Source organism: Heptranchias perlo, chromosome 17, assembly GCF_035084215.1.
Source record: "Heptranchias perlo isolate sHepPer1 chromosome 17, sHepPer1.hap1, whole genome shotgun sequence".
Classification (NCBI taxonomy): Eukaryota; Metazoa; Chordata; class Chondrichthyes; order Hexanchiformes; family Hexanchidae; genus Heptranchias; species Heptranchias perlo.
This window is the reverse complement of record NC_090341.1, coordinates 14,735,860-14,752,500: the sequence shown is the minus strand read 5'-3', so window position 1 is coordinate 14,752,500 and position 16,641 is coordinate 14,735,860. Positions and strand designations below refer to the sequence as shown.

General features: G+C 44.9%; 1 protein-coding gene across 2 annotated transcripts in view; it reads left to right on the top strand.

Annotated features, from left to right (window-relative positions):
• Positions 1-16,641, top strand: part of LOC137334085 (interleukin-17 receptor E-like) — a 58,272-nt gene that overhangs the window by 25,318 nt on the left and 16,313 nt on the right. The window contains exons 3-9 of one of the 2 annotated variants that reach the window (XM_067998554.1): positions 123-266; positions 2,325-2,431; positions 5,579-5,702; positions 7,788-7,924; positions 10,503-10,559; positions 12,097-12,163; positions 16,320-16,492. In XM_067998554.1, coding sequence (XP_067854655.1) covers positions 123-266; positions 2,325-2,431; positions 5,579-5,702; positions 7,788-7,924; positions 10,503-10,559; positions 12,097-12,163; positions 16,320-16,492 — 809 coding nt within the window. The remainder of the gene's footprint in view (positions 1-122; positions 267-2,324; positions 2,432-5,578; positions 5,703-7,787; positions 7,925-10,502; positions 10,560-12,096; positions 12,164-16,319; positions 16,493-16,641) is intronic. The other variant, XM_067998555.1, reaches the window with a different exon arrangement.

The following is a 16,641-nucleotide window of genomic DNA, read 5'->3' as shown; positions in this document are numbered from 1 at the left end:
CTGGGCCCTCTATTTTCAACCCCACCAAGAGTAGAAAGCTTGGAGTTTCCTATCGGTGAGGATGTTGGGCCCCTGACCTTATTCTTGGTCAATGTAAGTTTGTTCTTTATTGTTTCTCACAGAGAGTTGCACACACCAGGAGCAAGTAGAAGCTCCTGATGGATTCAATCTGGGCTGGTCCAGGCTCCATATGTCCACTGTACTACTCTGTTTATCGTCAAAATGCATCCCATGTGTCCGAGTGAATATCAAGATAAACAACACAGGTAGGGGTTGAGTTTATACCTTGTAGAGTACCTGGGATTTCAAGCCTTGTCCTGTGTTTGATAGTGTTGAAGAACGATTGGTCTGGAATCTTTCAATATCCATTTTAGGATCTTCATGAGTGGTAATAAAATTCAATCTGTTAGTCACGGGAAGGGCCTATGAACACTGCCTGTTGTATAACTATGTTCTGGCAGTGAGGTATGAGCAACTCGTGTAAACTAGATGGATTAACACCTCCACCCGGGATCACAGTTAAAGTACATGTCAACTCTAGCGGCCCAATTTTAACTTTGGACCAGTTTTCAGTGGGTGAGCAGTGCGGTCAGTTAGGAACTCACCCACTGTTCCGGAAATGAGGCCCGGGATATTTTAACTCTTTGGCCTCCTGCCAGACAGCTTCCCACCTCTGCCCAACGATAGAAGGTAAGTGACGGAATCAGCTGCCAGGGTCAACCTGTAGGGGTCCTGCAATTGGTGGGAGGGAGGGGGATTGTCGAGGGGGCAGGGGACGCTTTCCTTGTGGGGACCAGAGGAGCACTCCTTTTATTTTTTTTAAAAAAATGTTTAATCTTACATTTTTGGCCCTCTTCTGACTCCCGGTCCTCTTTGTCGCTGGGTTGGCCTAGATGGAAACTCACTCACGTGTTCCGCTCAGGCCATCTAGTTAAAATTGCAGTCGGGTCCCGGTGAGGTCATCGGGACCCGACATGCTCATGGTAAAGTGGACCCGCTTGTTTTGGGCGGGTGTCCTTGCTGCCTGCTTGGTTGAACAGATTAAAATCCCGGGAGGTCAGCTCCAGGGCGGGTAGATGACCTGGGCGATTTTAACTGCCCACACGCCTGGTTTCCGCCAGGTGGGGAGGGTTAAAATTGCCCCCAAGTTTTTAAAATCCAGGTGTGAGTTTGAAGTGAGCCTGCTTTCCACCTGTCAATCTGGTGTAAGTGTACACTCCAGGATATATAATCTAGTTGAGTCAGGTGTAAGTGTACAATCTAGGTGTGAGTCTGCTATGAGTGTATGTTCTAGGTATTGCAATCTAAGTGTGAGTTTGGAGTAAGCAAGTTTTCAAAGTTTTACAATCCAGCTATGAGTCTGGAATGAGATCAAGGCTTAACAGTCCAGGTGTGAGCCTGGAATGAATTTGTTCCAGGGTTTATAATCCAGGTGTGAGTCTGGAATGAGGTGGTTTCATTGTTTACAATCCTGGCTTGGCTCCAGAGTTCAGGTCAGATTAGAATTCAATAGACTATGGCCTTGGTATTTACGGGGAGGCGGAGAGGGAGTGGGGGCGACTGTCAGTGGCTGGAAAATGTGGAGGTTCTGCTGGACTTAATGGCAGGACCTCATTTGAATTTTTTTCCTCCCGTTTCCCGCCTGACAGCTGGCCAGATTGAAAGCTGTCCGGCTGTCGAGCGGGAAGGCCTGCGGTAGAAGGTCACAGCCGGGGACCGTAGAGGAAGGAGGGAGAGACCGCTGGGGCGGGTGGCGGGGAGGTCTGGAGATCGCGGGGACGGTCAGCGGGTTTGCTTGGGAGGCCGGGGTGGGAAGCACTCCTGCTCCTCCTGTCCCACAAGCAGTGCTGGAAAAGCATTTACCTGCTGTATCCGGCAGTTCTCTCCTCCCTTTAACTGCTGGGTTTCCTGAGCCCTGGGTAACCAGGCCTATGGCTGGTAAAATCTGAGGCACCCAGCCTCATTAACATATTTTAATTACTGACCCACCTCTCGAGCAGGTTACTTGTCCGTCCTGGTTAAACCAGAAGTAGGCCTGTTTGCAACGGGTTGGGGTCAGGTTTCACATTTTTAAGAATTAATCCCCCCTCCTGTCCTGCAGGGTTAAAATTCCCCCCCCCCCCATGCATCAGAATAAAACTTTTACTTTAAACTGGGTGTACAGTTGCTCCTGTACTTTGTGACCCAGCTAAATGGACATCATCTGATCAACTTCCTTTGCCAATAGATACTTGCTCACTCATCCCTCCATTTCGTTTTTGGGTATCAGAATTAAAAGTAATTTCTCTCACCACTCCCCTTTTTTGTCTCTCCTTCTCATGCAGTGCCAGTGAAAATTGAAGGAGTGCAAATTCATTTCTTTGAATATGAAAACAACAGAAATGACGAGATCGAAATCCAATGGAGAAACCACATGCAGCCTATCAATGCAGTGAGTTCACATTGCGTAGCCTGTTTCTGTGCTGTAAATTCTGTTTGGCCCGACAGAATTGGTCTTTGCCGGTGTTTATGCTCCATGAGCCTCCTCCCACTCTACTTCATCTAATCCTTATCACTTGGCTTTGTCTCAACTTTGTCCTTATCATCCACTGTCAGCCTGGTGGCCTTCAGTTGACAGACTGAGGCTTGTGCCCTTCAGTGTCTCCAATCGTCAGCGCAAATGGAAATCCAAACTGGTCCAACGAGAAGCTTCCAGTATCAGATTTATTACAATTGTAAACAATTTTACAACACCAAGTTATAGTCCAGCAATTTTATTTTAAATTCACAAGCTTTCGGAGATTTTCTCCTTCCTCAGGTAAATGTTTCAAGATCTCCTTGAAGCCTACGCATTTATACATATTGAATAATACATGGTGTTTACAGACTGCCTCTGCAACTGCCCGTTGCCAAGGCAATCACCGTGTTCAGACAGAGAGGTGTCATCTGCAGAACCCCCGAATACACATTCAACAAAAAAACAAACAGGGAAAAAAACAGAGAAAAAAAAGGAGAAAAAAAAAACAGAGAGAGAGGCAGAAACATCCGGAAGGCAGAGAGAGCCAGCAAATGACCCATTATATTAAAAACAGATAACATTTGTTCGCTGGTGGGGTAACGTGTAGCGTGACATGAACCCAAGGTCCCGGTTGAGGCCGTCCTCATGGGTGCGGAACTTGGCTATCAATTTCTGCTCGACGATTTTGCGTTGTCGTGTGTCTCGAAGGCCGCCTTGGAGTACGCTTACCCGAAGGTCGGTGGATGAATGTCCATGACTGCTGAAGTGTTCCCCGACTGGGAGGGAACCCTCCTGTTTGGCGATTGTTGCGCGGTGTCCGTTCATCCGTTGTCGCAGCGTCTGCATGGTCTCGCCAATGTACCATGCTCTGGGGCATCCTTTCCTGCAACGTATGAGGTAGACAACGTTGGCCGAGATTTATTACACTTTTGGGTCTTTTCTCTAACCTTACTCTAGATTATTTTGGCTCTTGTATCTTAGATCACTCACACAGATGCGTTCCAAATCCCCATACATTTTGAGAGTGTCTATCCTTGCCTTGAGATCTCGGTAAGCTTTCAGTAACATGCCCGGGAAATCCAGTCTGGTAATTGCTTTTAGCTACTGGAAATATCCTCTGCCTCAATAAGACCCCACTCCAGTTTTTGAAAATGGTGGAGTGTCACATCAGACCCTCTTAAGTTTAAAATATCAAGCAAATTTATTTTACAAAAGATACGCAAGCAAATTGTAATAGTCATAGAATCATACAGCACAGAAGGCGGCCATTCAGCCCATCGTGCCTGTGCTACCAAAGAGCTATCAATTAGACCATTTCCCTGGTCTTTCCCCATACCCTGCACATTTTTTCCTTTCTTAAGTATTTATCCAATTCCCTTTTGAAAGTTACTGTTGAATCTGCTTCCACCACCCTTTCAGGCAGTGAATTCCAGAAAATAACAACGATATCTACAGTAGACGCCCGTCCACTTAACACCTCGATTGGTTAAGATAATAAAAAAATTCTAACTCTAAGAACTAAGAGTGCCCTTTGTAAATAACTTTCAAATAATACAATGTTTATTTTCCTTACATTTCTTACCACTGCAAGAGCCTAATTAATCTAATTGCTTCATAGAATTTCAGTCTGATTTTTTTTCTCTCTCTTTCAACAGTTCAAATTGATTGGTTCTTTATCTGGGATTTTCAAACTGCCCACCCCACTTTCAGATATAATTTACAGTCCCGATAAGAAATACTGGCACTTCTTGGATTTTGAATATCCCACCATTCAAATTTAAAGAGGATCTGTCCGTCGGAAACTGAACCAATCACACTGCAATGTTTAAATGTGAATTATTGTTCTCTCCAGCGTGTGACTGTCAAAATATACAACTTTTTATTGAAATAAGTTTGTTGCAGGGATCCGAACTACAATCTATTCCTAAACGGTTTATGTACTATGACTGGAATTAAAGGAACAAATATTCAACCAAAACTAGACAAAAATACCTCATTTTTTGTCTCGAGCTTATGAGAATGTGTAGGGACACATATCCTGCATCTGGGAATGGCTTCACTTATGGAATCTGGATAGTGGATTTTCACCCTGAAGGTACATTTACGTAGGTTTCTAAATCCTCCTGCCCCACATCTTGCCCTGAAGAGACACACACACCAGGGCTTCTAAATCCTGTTATCCCAAGATCTCAAACCTGAGCAGGAGTGTAATGAATTGTCAATTCCATGGGGTCAGGCTTAATCACTGTGGCCCCCAAAATTGTGTGGCTGTTCTGGCAGACTTCTGCTGGAATGTCCACATACTTGGCCAGGATGTGGATTTGGCCGGACCCCATCCTTAAACGTGAGTTTTCTGCATGACGTTGTGGGGGTGGAGAGTCCATCAACTCTACAAGGCCAGTGACGTCAGCGATCTGAGCTGTCTAAATCAGGAGGTTCCCACTCCTAACCCCTCAGTCGGGACTTGGCATACCATCACCTGGCTGCTAATGCCAGAAGTAGGGCCCACCAGGAGGTCCAGGCTGTGCTTGGGGCCTGGATCCCATAAGATCGGGGGGCGGGAGGCAATTTTTCTTCACCTTTTTAAGTAGCCCCGTGACACGGGGACACCCAAACGCCTCTCCTGGGAGGGACGCATGCTAACCTCCGGCCAGCCAGCTTACAGCGGTGTTTTGGGGATCCTTGGTAAGGGGTCCGTGCCACAGATGTGCTCTCAAACGACCAAAGGACTGCGCACGGAGGCCCTCCTTCTGACCCTGGAACCCTCAGCAGGGGAAATGGCGGAGTCCCACAGCGGGCACGATCCTGGTGTAACTGCTGGGGTTATGCCCCCCGTGGATATCTTGGTATCAGTGTTACACTGTGATACACACTCGGTCTGTAAGCAAAAACAACGATGACAACAACTTACATTCATATAGCGCCTTTAATGTAGTAAAACGTCCCAAGGCACTTCTCAGGAGCGACAGTCTAAGTTTCACAGGAAGTCATTGTTTGTGCTTCTCAATTGAATGCAGGTTACAGTGTTTATCTACATTTGAAGACGTTCAAAGAGGTGCTTTTTTTTTTAAACGCATACAGGCTGACTTCATATATGAATGCTTTGAATCAGACGCTGGGTCTCAAGTGGAAGTTACAGTTAAGACAATCCCAGATTACGGACCCCAATTAACTGAAAAGTACAAGGTGGAGGATTATAACACTGGTATGAACTATAACTCCTTTTACGTAACTCAGTCAGTAGCAACACCACGAGGTGAACAGAGTATAATACAACCATATTTTGTCATTTCTGCCCGGTATGTCCAAACAAGCACCAGAGCGTCATGGAAGCACTCCTTTGATTTGCACAGACATTACGGATGTGTATGTAAGAGATTTTTATCTGGACACCAAAAGGAATATGGAATGACTGTGAACACCCTCCTCAGTTTAGCTGACTAAACACAGGGCCGGATTTTGCTGTGAAAACAACGGCGAGGCTTTTTAAAAATTTGTTCATGGGATGTGGACGTCGCTGGCGAGGCCGGCATTTATTGCCCATCCCTAATTGCCCTTGAGAAAGTGGTGATGAGCCGCCTTCTTGAACCGCTGCAGTCCGTGTGGTGACGGTTCTCCCACAGTGCTGTTAGGAAGGGAGTTCCAGGATTTTGACCCAGCGATGATGAAGGAACGGCGATATATTTCCAAGTCGGGATGGTGTGTGACTTGGAGGGGAACGTGCAGGTGGTGTTGTTCCCATGTGCCTGCTGCTCTTGTCCTTCTAGGTAATAGAGGTCGCGGGTTTGGGAGGTGCTGTCGAAGAAACCGTGGCGAGTTGCTGCAGTGCATCCTGTGGATGGTACACACTGCAGCCACAGTGCGCCGGTGGTGAAGGGAGTGAATGTTTAGGGTGGTGGATGGGGTGCCAATCTAGCGGGCTGCTTTATCCTGGATGGTGTCGAGCTTCTTGAGTGTTGTTGGAGCTGCACTCATCCAAGCAAGTGGAGAGTATTCCATCACACTCCTGACTTGTGCCTTGTAGATGGTGGAAAGGCTTTGGGGAGTCAGGAGGTGAGTCACTCGCCGCAGAATACCCAGCCTCTGACCTGCTCTTGTAGCCACCGTATTTATATGGCTGGTCCTGTTAAGTTTCTGGTCAATGGTGACCCCCAGGATGTTGATGGTGGGGGATTCGGTGATAGTAATGCCGTTGAATGTCAAGGGGAGGTGGTTAGACTCTCTCTTGTTGGAGATGGTCATTGCCTGGCACTTGTCTGGCGCGAATGTTACTTGCCACTTATGAGCCCAAGCCTGGATGTTGTCCAGGTCTTGCTGCATGCGGGCACGGACTGCTTCATTATCTGAGGGGTTGCGAATGGAACTGAACACTGTGCAATCATCGGTGAACATCCCCATTTCTGACCTTATGATGGAGGGAAGGTCATTGATGACCTAACAGCGCTCACTGTTATTTCTGTGCAAACAGGTCAGCAACTTTCGTTGACCGCACACGCGGAAATCCGGAAGTTGCTGAACGAGATACACAGCTCCTCTCTAAGCTTTGCAAGAATGGAATCTCGCCAGCTGGCCCCCTGTTCAAATGGAACAGCGTGAAGTTCCTGCACTGACTCCGTACATACAGACTAAACTCACCAGAAAAAGTTGGGGCTTGTCCTCTCTGATGCAATTGTCCTTTAAACAGTGCAGTAAGTCTTAATGACTGTCAAACAACCTCTCTAGCACTGAAAAATAACTTTAACATGTGTGGAGTCTCATTCCTTAAGATTTTAATTGTTATTGGACGTTTTTTTTAAAATTAAATTTAAATACATTTTTATTTTTTTACTTTTTCTTTCTGTATCTCTTATCTCTGTCTCCTAATTTTAATCTGTCTTCCCCTCTCTTTATTTCACTTTCTGCACCTGATTTGACAGTGAATTCACTATTCTAACTTACACTTCCTGGTTCAGTCACTGCGTGGCTTATTAACATGCTTCAATCTGGTTAAGGAGATACACGGTTGCTTACCCTGTACACACAGGTCCCAGATGCCCTGTAGAGGGCGATGCACTGTTCGGATCTCTAATTTAGAGGAAGTTGCTGAGCAAAAGCTCAAAGAATGTCTAAGGGCAAGTGCAAGTCTATTGAACTCACAGCAAAATCCGGCCCTCCATGTTAAAAAGTTGACAACGTCCTAAAATCTACTTAGCTGTGTTCGCACTGGATTTGAAGTTTATTACTGAACTTAATTCATGTAAATATTACATCGTTTTTAATATTTTTAAACTATTCTCCTGTTTCACTTTAGGTCCAGAGTTGAATTATTCTGTTATTCCTGAGGAGAAGCAGATCATAGTTACTGTCCCCCCAGGACATGTTGTGACAGCCATGTTATGTTACAAACAGGCCCTGAGGTGTCGCGAGCTAAAGAACTCAGTTCAGCTGGTAAGAAGCTGACACAAATTTAAATCTGTTGCGAGGTAACAAGGGATTCGGTACTTGTGACCACCAGGTCTTTTTTAATAAAATCCTGTGAAACCTGAGGTGCGATGCAACGTTTAAGGGTAGCAATTGGGACAGAGCTGTGTTACAGGTGGTGAGGATAACCATTCCCCAGATCGCCAGTTTTCGAGAGAAGCTGGGATCTATTTTGACCTTTGGATGGTCGATCGGCGGAGCGCACTGGTCGGCCGCCCATTCCGGCAGCGGAGAGACCCCCGGAGATTTTGAGGCCCTGGCCTCATTTTAAATTTGGCGGGCGAACTGCGGGGGGGGGGGGGCAAACATTGGGGTCTCAGAATCGGGCCAGTGCGGCCGCCAGCTAAGTAGGTTGCGGGGAGGGGGTTCGCAATCCCGGGGGGGGGGGTCCCAGGGCGGTAACGGCCCGGATTCTTTGTGGGCCGTGGTGGAGCGCCCACAAAAATAATTCAACGCTTACCTTTGGCGGGCCTCTTCCGATCCATCGCCTGCACGGTCCAGACCCCGACCAGCTCCAACCTAAAATGGCAATCGAAGTCTTTACGTCACAGGACCCCGATTTCCATATTAAAAGGGGACTATCGCCTGAAACAGGCGGGCGTTTTATACACCTGGCACTAGGCCCCTTTTATCTCCGGCATTAACGGGGCAGTAAACCCCATTTAGAGGCCGTTATCGCCCAGTTAATGCCAGAAGGAGGCAGTGAAAATCAAGCCTGCTGATTGGCGGCTTCCCCAAAATGGTGGTCTGGAAAACTAGAGTCTCCTTAAGCCTTCAGTGTTTTAAAACTGCATCATGCAATTGTGCGTGCATCCAGCAGATGGAGCCTGGTTATGCTGACAGGTCAGGGACCTCGATAGAAATGAGAGAATGTGCTGTTGAAAATAAGATATCTGAACAGGAACGGACAAGTGATCTTGCAAAGTCGGTGGGTTCTTTTCAAAACCCAATTCTACATGTGCAGTGAGGCCAAGTACCAGCTGGTGGGCTATTGCAGAGCAGCATTCCAGAACTCTGGGCATCAGTAACCTGTCAATTTGCAGAGCCAGGAAATGGTGCTTAGTGCAGTGACTCCAAGAAAGAGAAAACATGAAGAGAATAATGTATTAGGTTTAATAGAGCACTGGATTATGTCTGGTGATGTTTCTTGGTTATTGAGCAACAACAACTTGCATTTATATCGTGCTTTCGACATACAAAAACATCCCAAGGCACTTCACAGGTGTAAGGAAATAAATGGATGCTGAGGAGGAGGAAGGAGGAAGGACGAAGGAGGAAGCCTCCAAAAGCTTGTGAATTTAAAATAAAATTGCTGGACTATAACTTGGTGTTGTAAAATTGTTTACAATTGTCAACCCCAGTCCATCACCGGCATCTCCACATCAGAGCTAAAGAAGGAGCTATTAGGATGGGTGACCAAAAGCTTGACCAAAGAGGTGGATTTTAAGGAACATCTTAAAAGGAGGACAGGGAGGTGAAGAGGTCGAGGGGTTTAAGGAGGGAATTCTGGAGTGCGGGGCTTGGGTGGCTGAAAGCAAAGTCGGCAATGGGAAGGTGAAAGGAGGGGCAGCGAACAAGAGACTGGAGTCAGAGGAATGGAGAATTTGGGAGAGGGTTATAACGCTGGAGGAGGTTACAGGGCTAGTGAGAGGCGAGGCCGCAGAAGGATTTAAACATGAGGATGAGAATTTTAAATCTAAGGTGTTGGGGGACTGGGAGCCAATGTAGGTCAGTGAGGGATGGGTGAATGTGACTTGGTGCATGATTGGATGCAGGCAGCAGAGTTTTGGATAAGGAATTTCAGTAGTACAGGAATTTATTTCCTGTTTAATTGAGATGCAGATCACTTTTAGAAATATTTCACAGCACAGCTCTGGTCACTGAACACTTCCGAGGTTGACTGAAATAATGAATGGAATTGTTGAGGGGGGAAATATTACAGATGCTCTCATCCAATCAACAGGAGGTTGTATATTATTTTAGTGTATTTTTGTACTTATCTTAATGTATTGATAGTTTTCAACAATGATCTAATCTCTCCTGAGATAGGAACAGGAGTAGGCCATTCAGCCCCTCGTGCCTGCTCCGCCATTTGATAAGATCATGGCTGATCTGTGATCTAGCTCCATATACCTGCCTTTGGCCCAAATCCCTTAATACCTTTGGTTGCCAAAAAGCTGTTTATCTCAGATTTAAATTTAGCAATTGAGCTAGTATCAATTGCCATTTGCGGAAGAGAGTTCCAAACTTCTACAACCCATTGTGTGTAGAAAGTACAATCTCCCCGTTGGAGGAATTGAACCCCGGTCTCCCACGTGACAGGCGGGGATACTCACCACTATACTAACGAGATATAGGTTACATTTGTATATCATCTAGTATTTTAGACAAAACATTACATTGCACGGGTACAGTTAGTGGACCAGGTTGGGAAATGTTCTGAAGTTTATTCTGTGGTCATTTTATACTCATGATTTCATCATTTACTGAAGCGTTTTGAACATGTTGCCTAACTTTTTGAATTACTTCTTGTATGTTATTGCAGATTAATACCACGTCCTCTCTGACCTATGACTACATGCTTCCTTGCCTCTGCATCGAGGTAATGATGATGATTAAAGTCCAATTTCAATAAAGCCTTTTCTTTTGATTCTTGATGATCTTTCCAGGTTAATACCCCATAGGTTTGTTTCAAATAAAGTAAGATTCCAAGTAGCATGGCGGCAGTGTACTGGTCATGACAGGTGCTGTCAGAGAGACATTGGATGTAGGGTTTATGCCCATTATTTCCAATGGCCAACTCCCCTAGTCATGCCATTACAGGAGGAAGCCATGTGTTTACCCACAGGAAATATCTGGAGGCAGCTTTTGGGAGCTTCCTAATAATTGCCTGGAGAGCATAACTGGGAGAGGCCTTTGAGTGAGTCAGTTGCCTGCTTTCTCAATCCAATGTATTACAAGAGGAGACCGACATTTTCTTTTTAACCAAAGGCATACATGGTTGAAAACAATTTCTTTGAAGAGAAGTTTATGATTTGGTTTATTATTTCATCAGGTGATGGAGAAGAGTGGGAGGGAGAAAGATATCAGTCTAGGTGAAATGAATTACTGTTAGACTTCAATAATACAGACTCCTAACAATAGCGTGAAATTACTGACTTTTTCCCCATCCAATTTCCTCACTCCTTTCCTGAAGGTGTTGGCTTTTGTTGGATTATGGTTCCATAGGTAATGGTAACTCGCCAGTGCCTTGCCCAAGTAGTCATTCTTCATGTATGCGCCTAGACCGGGAGAATCAGATGGGGTTTATAACGGGCTACTGCCAGTTAACCATCCCCGCTGAAGTTGTAAATTACCCCGAGTGTCTGCACCCTTTTTGATTATGGATTTCTGCATCATAAACAAGCCTTGTTCTGTTTTCATGTGCATGTTCCAGAAGGAATGATGGAATAGCAATCAGGAGCAGGAAGTTGGCTGATCTCCCCCTCCCGAACCCAGAGACCCTAACGCCAGTTGCAAGTGCCCAATCTGCTGCCCTGGCTGAGGTCAGCTGAGTTAGTACAGACCAAGGATTGAACCTGGGCCTTCTAGTCTTCATGGCTCAGTGCCTAACCAGGTGGTGCTTTTACCCACTATGCTGTTGGAGGAATGAATTTACTGGCTATTTTCCCTGCCAATTTTCGCTGCCAATTATTCCCCTCTCCTCTCCTGAAGACATCGCCACCTTGCTGGGTTGTGGTTCCACTGGCGCTCCAGTACTTTGCCCAAGTCACCATTATTCACGTGTGAGCCTGGTCAAATGCTGTTGGCAGGCTGTTTTACTGTGGGGACCATCACAGCTGAGGACAGTCAGATTCTGTCCTCACCCAACATCACACATGTGCATTGCACCGGATAGGAGCGAAAACGTGAAACTCTTTTGTACTCCTCCTTAACCCTGAGTATCAAGGTCAATTGTAGGGCCCCTACCATCAGTTAACTCAACACAGGCGGGAATCAAACCCGAGACTGCTCACTTAGTAAATTTGCTGAATCCTCGGGAGAGCCTTTACTCATTTTTGACTCTGCCTCCTGTTCTGTGATGTTTTGATCAGTGGAGAAAGTTTAGTGAATGACGTTGCCAGGTTTTGTTTCTTTAGGTATTTTACCCCGGGCCCGATAGCCATCGGACAACAGTCTGTCCATTCAGCGAAGCCCCTGAAGCCCGTGAGTATGAAACAAAGATAATTAAACATCTTACAAGGATGTGATTAAACTGATGAAAAGCACAAACCTGATCACAAGGTGTTTAAAATGGAGCTAGGGGGATATGGGAAGGAAAACACCAGCAAACTGAGCCATTCTCTGAGGAAGAACCAGGTTACTAGTGTAGGAGAGATTCAAATAGATCCAGACAAGTTAGGTAGATGGGCTAAAGAACGGCAGCTTAAATGTAATGTGGGAAAATGTATGGTGGTGCATATTGGAACATTAAACATGAAACATGGGTACACACTAGATAAGCATCATCTGAAACAGGTAGAAAGGGAAAATAATGGCTGCGATTGTCAAGCATTCACAAACCATCCTGTGAATAAGTCTGTTATCAACAAGGCTATTGAAGTGGTGGATGATTCCTGATAATATTTGATTAATGAATTGAAATAGATTATTTTAATCCTTTAAAATTACTTTGATAAAATTATATTTGGACTTTGCCTTCAAAAAGTATTGGTTTATTGAGAGGGTTTCGGAAAAGAATGACAAAGATGATTTCAGTATTCAAAACCCTAAATTATGTAAGATGATAGAGTTGAACTTATTATAATAGAGAAAAATGTTAAAGAAAAAAATCTTCCATGCCTTTAAAATGCTATGATGTGGAGATGCCGGTGATGGACTGGGGTTGACAATTGTAAACAATTTTACAACACCAAGTTATAGTCCAGCAATTTTATTTTAAATTCACAAGCTTTCGGAGATTTCCTCCTTCCTCAGGCAAATGTTTCAAGAGCTCCTTGAAGCCTACGCATTTATACATATAGAACAATACATGGTGTTTACAGACTGCCCCTGCAACTGCCCGTTGCCAAGGCAATCACCGTGTTCAGACAGAGAGGTGTCACCTGCAGAACCCCCGAATACACATTCAACAAAAAAACAAACAGGGAAAAAAAAACAGAGAAAAAAAACAGAGAGAGGCAGAAACATCCGGAAGGCAGAGAGAGCCAGCAAATGACCCATTATATTAAAAACAGATAACATTTGTTCGCTGGTGGGGTAACGTGTAGCGTGACATGAACCCAAGATCCCGGTTGAGGCCGTCCTCATGGGTGCGGAACTTGGCTATCAATTTCTGCTCGACGATTTTGCGTTGTCGTGTGTCTCGAAGGCCGCCTTGGAGTACGCTTACCCGAAGGTCGGTGGATGAATGTCCATGACTGCTGAAGTGTTCCCCGACTGGGAGGGAACCCTCCTGTTTGGCGATTGTTGCGCGGTGTCCGTTCATCCGTTGTCGCAGCGTCTGCATGGTCTCGCCAATGTACCATGCTCTGGGGCATCCTTTCCTGCAACGTATGAGGTAGACAACGTTGGCCGAGTCACAGGAGTATGAACCATGCACCTGGTGGGTGGTGTCCTCTCGTGTGATGGTGGTATCTGTGTCGATGATCTGGCATGTCTTGCAGAGGTTACCATGGCAGGGTTGTGTGGCGTCGTGGACGCTGTTCTCTTGAAAGCTAGGTAGTTTGCTGCGAACGATGGTCTGTTTGAGGTTGGGTGGCTGTTTAAAGGCGAGTAGTGGAGGTGTGGGGATGGCCATAGCGAGGTGTTTGTCCTCATTGATGACATGTTGAAGGCTGCGGAGAACATGGCGTAGTTTCTTCGCTCCGGGGAAGTACTGGACGACAAAGGGTACTCTGTTGGTTGCGTCCCGTGTTAGTCTCCTGAGGAGGTCTATGCGATTTTTTGCTGTGGCCCGTCGGAACTGTCGATCGATGAGTCGAGCGTCATATCCCGTTCTACTAATGCTGACAGATGTAGATAATGTAGCTGTAATTTAAAATGTGCTCATAAGACAGGATGACACAAATTCAAAATAACAAGCTTCAAGCAAGACTAAAGATTAGGCAGAGTCAACATGGTTTTATGAAAGGGAAATTGTGTTTGACAAACCTATTAAAATGTTTTGAGGATGTAACTAGCAGGGTAGATAAAGAAAAAACAGTGAATGTTGTATATTTGGATTTTCAACAGGGATTCAATAAAGCGCCACACAAAAAGTTGTTATGCAAGATAAGGGCTCATGGGGTTGGGGGTAATATATTAGCATGGATAGAGGATTGGTTAACGGACAGAAAACAGAGTAGGAATAAACGGGTCATTTTCAGGTTGGCAGGCTGTGACTAGTGGGGTGTCGCAAGGATCAGTGCTTGGGCCTCAGCTATTTACAATCTATATTAATGACTTAAATGAAGGGACCGAATGTAATGTATCCAAGTTTGCTGAAGATACAAAGCTAGGTGGGAAAGTAAGCTGTGAGGAGGACACAAAGAGTCTGCAAAGGGATATAGACAGGTTAAGTGAGTGGGCAAGAAGATGGTATAATGTGGGGAATGTGAGGTTATTCACTTTGGTGGGAAGAATAGAAAAACAGAATATTTTTTAAATGATGAGAAACTATTAAATGTTGGTGTTCAGAGGGATTTGGGTGTCCTTGTACATGAATCACAGAAAGTTAACATGCAGCTACAGCAAGCAATAAGGAAGGCAAATAGTATGTTGGCCTTTATTGCAAGGGGGTTGGAGTACAAGAGTAATGACGTCTTGCAGCAATTGTACAGGGCTTTGGTGAGACCACACCTGGAGTACTGAGTACAGTTTTGGTCTCGTTACCTAAGGAAGGATTTACTTGCCTTAGAGGCGGTGCAACGAAGGTTCACTAGATTGATTCCTGGGATGAAAGAGTTGTCCTATGATTAGGATGGGCCGATATTCTCTGGAGTTTAGAAGAATGAGAGGTGATCTCATTGAAACACAAGATTCTGAGAGGGCTTGACAGGGTAAATGCTGAGAGGCTGTTTCCCCTGGCTGGAGAGTCTAGAACTAGGGGGCATACTCTCAGGATAAGGGGTCGGCCATTAGGACTGAAATGAGGAGAAATTTCTTCACTCAGAGGGTTGTGGATGCTCGGTCATTGAGTATATTCAAGGCTGAGATTGATAGATTTTTGGACTCTATGGGAATCAAGGGATATGGGGATCAGGAGGGAAAGTGGAGTTGAGGTTAATGATCAGCCATGATCTTATTGAATGGCTGATTGCAGACTCAAGGGACCTACTCCTCCTATTTCTTATGTCCTTATGATTAGATGAAATATTTTTCTCCATGGGGTAGTAAATTTGTGGAATAGACTTCATGAAAAAGGATAGAGGTTACAGGAATAAGACAGACCTACATGATGTAGATCAGGGTGTACATCCTCTCTTTCTGGGTCACATAGGCGTTCTGGGGCCACATATAAAGTTTGAATCCATGTTCTAATTAATTTACATATATCTGAAATCATTGACACTAGCCATCCGACCCATTGAGCACCAAACCTGAATGAATTCTTAGATTTTATGTTATATATGCAGTGTCTCAATTTAATTTTAAACTACTTGTTTATAGTCAGGCCCTGTTGACAAGATCAGGATGGGTATAATTAATAGTATCAGCAAAACATAGCACAGGTACGCAAAAATAGTCCTAACCAGGGTGAAGGAAGCTCAGATGAAAGCATACTCTGTAGCAAGGTCATACTGCTACACTGGAGATTTACCAGGGAAGAGGGACTTCAGCTATGTGGAGAGACTAGAGAATCTGAGATCGTTCTCCTTAGAGCAGAGAAGGTTAAGGGGAGGTTTAATAGAGATGTTCAAAATTATAAGGGGTTTTGATAGAGTAAATAAGGAGAAACTGTTTCCACTGGTGGGTGGGTCAGCAACCAGAGGACACCGATTTAAAATAATTGGCAAAAGAACCTGAGGGGGTATGAGGAAACATGTTTTACACAGCAAGTTGTTATGATCTGGATTGCACTGTCTGAAAGGGTGGTGGAAGCGGATTCAAAAGTAACTTTCAAAAGAGAATTCGATAAATACTTGAAGAGGAAAAATTTGCAGCATGATGGAGACAGAGTAGGGGAGTGGAACTAATTGGATAGCTCTTTCAAAGAGCCTGCATAGGCATGATGGGATGAATGGCCTCCTATTCTGTAAGATTCTATGATTCATATTTTAACACAGTTGTACATAATGTACTCCGTTGAAAGCAAAAGCAGTCACGTCGTCTCTAATTGATTTGTAATGTTTGAAATCTATTTCATAATCTTTCTGAATAGTTGGTCCTGATCTATGGAAGTCTAGCAATTTCTCTGATCTGGTCCATCGTGACAACACCATGGCTGTTCGTTTTTCTGGGAAATGCCAAATTAAACCTCGTGTAACCCTCTGCTGGAAATCAAATGGATTCTGTGATGAGTTTGAGGAGTCGGAAATCGAGTTCGTAAAGTCTGTAAGTTACAATCATACAGTGCCACCAATCACCAGGGGCCTTGTTGTTCCCCAGTAACAGTGAATCTCAGAGAGATTAAAGGATGATTTTAATTTTAATGGATGGACAATAATGGGCAGTGTCCTTGCGATTTCACAATATGTGCAGTC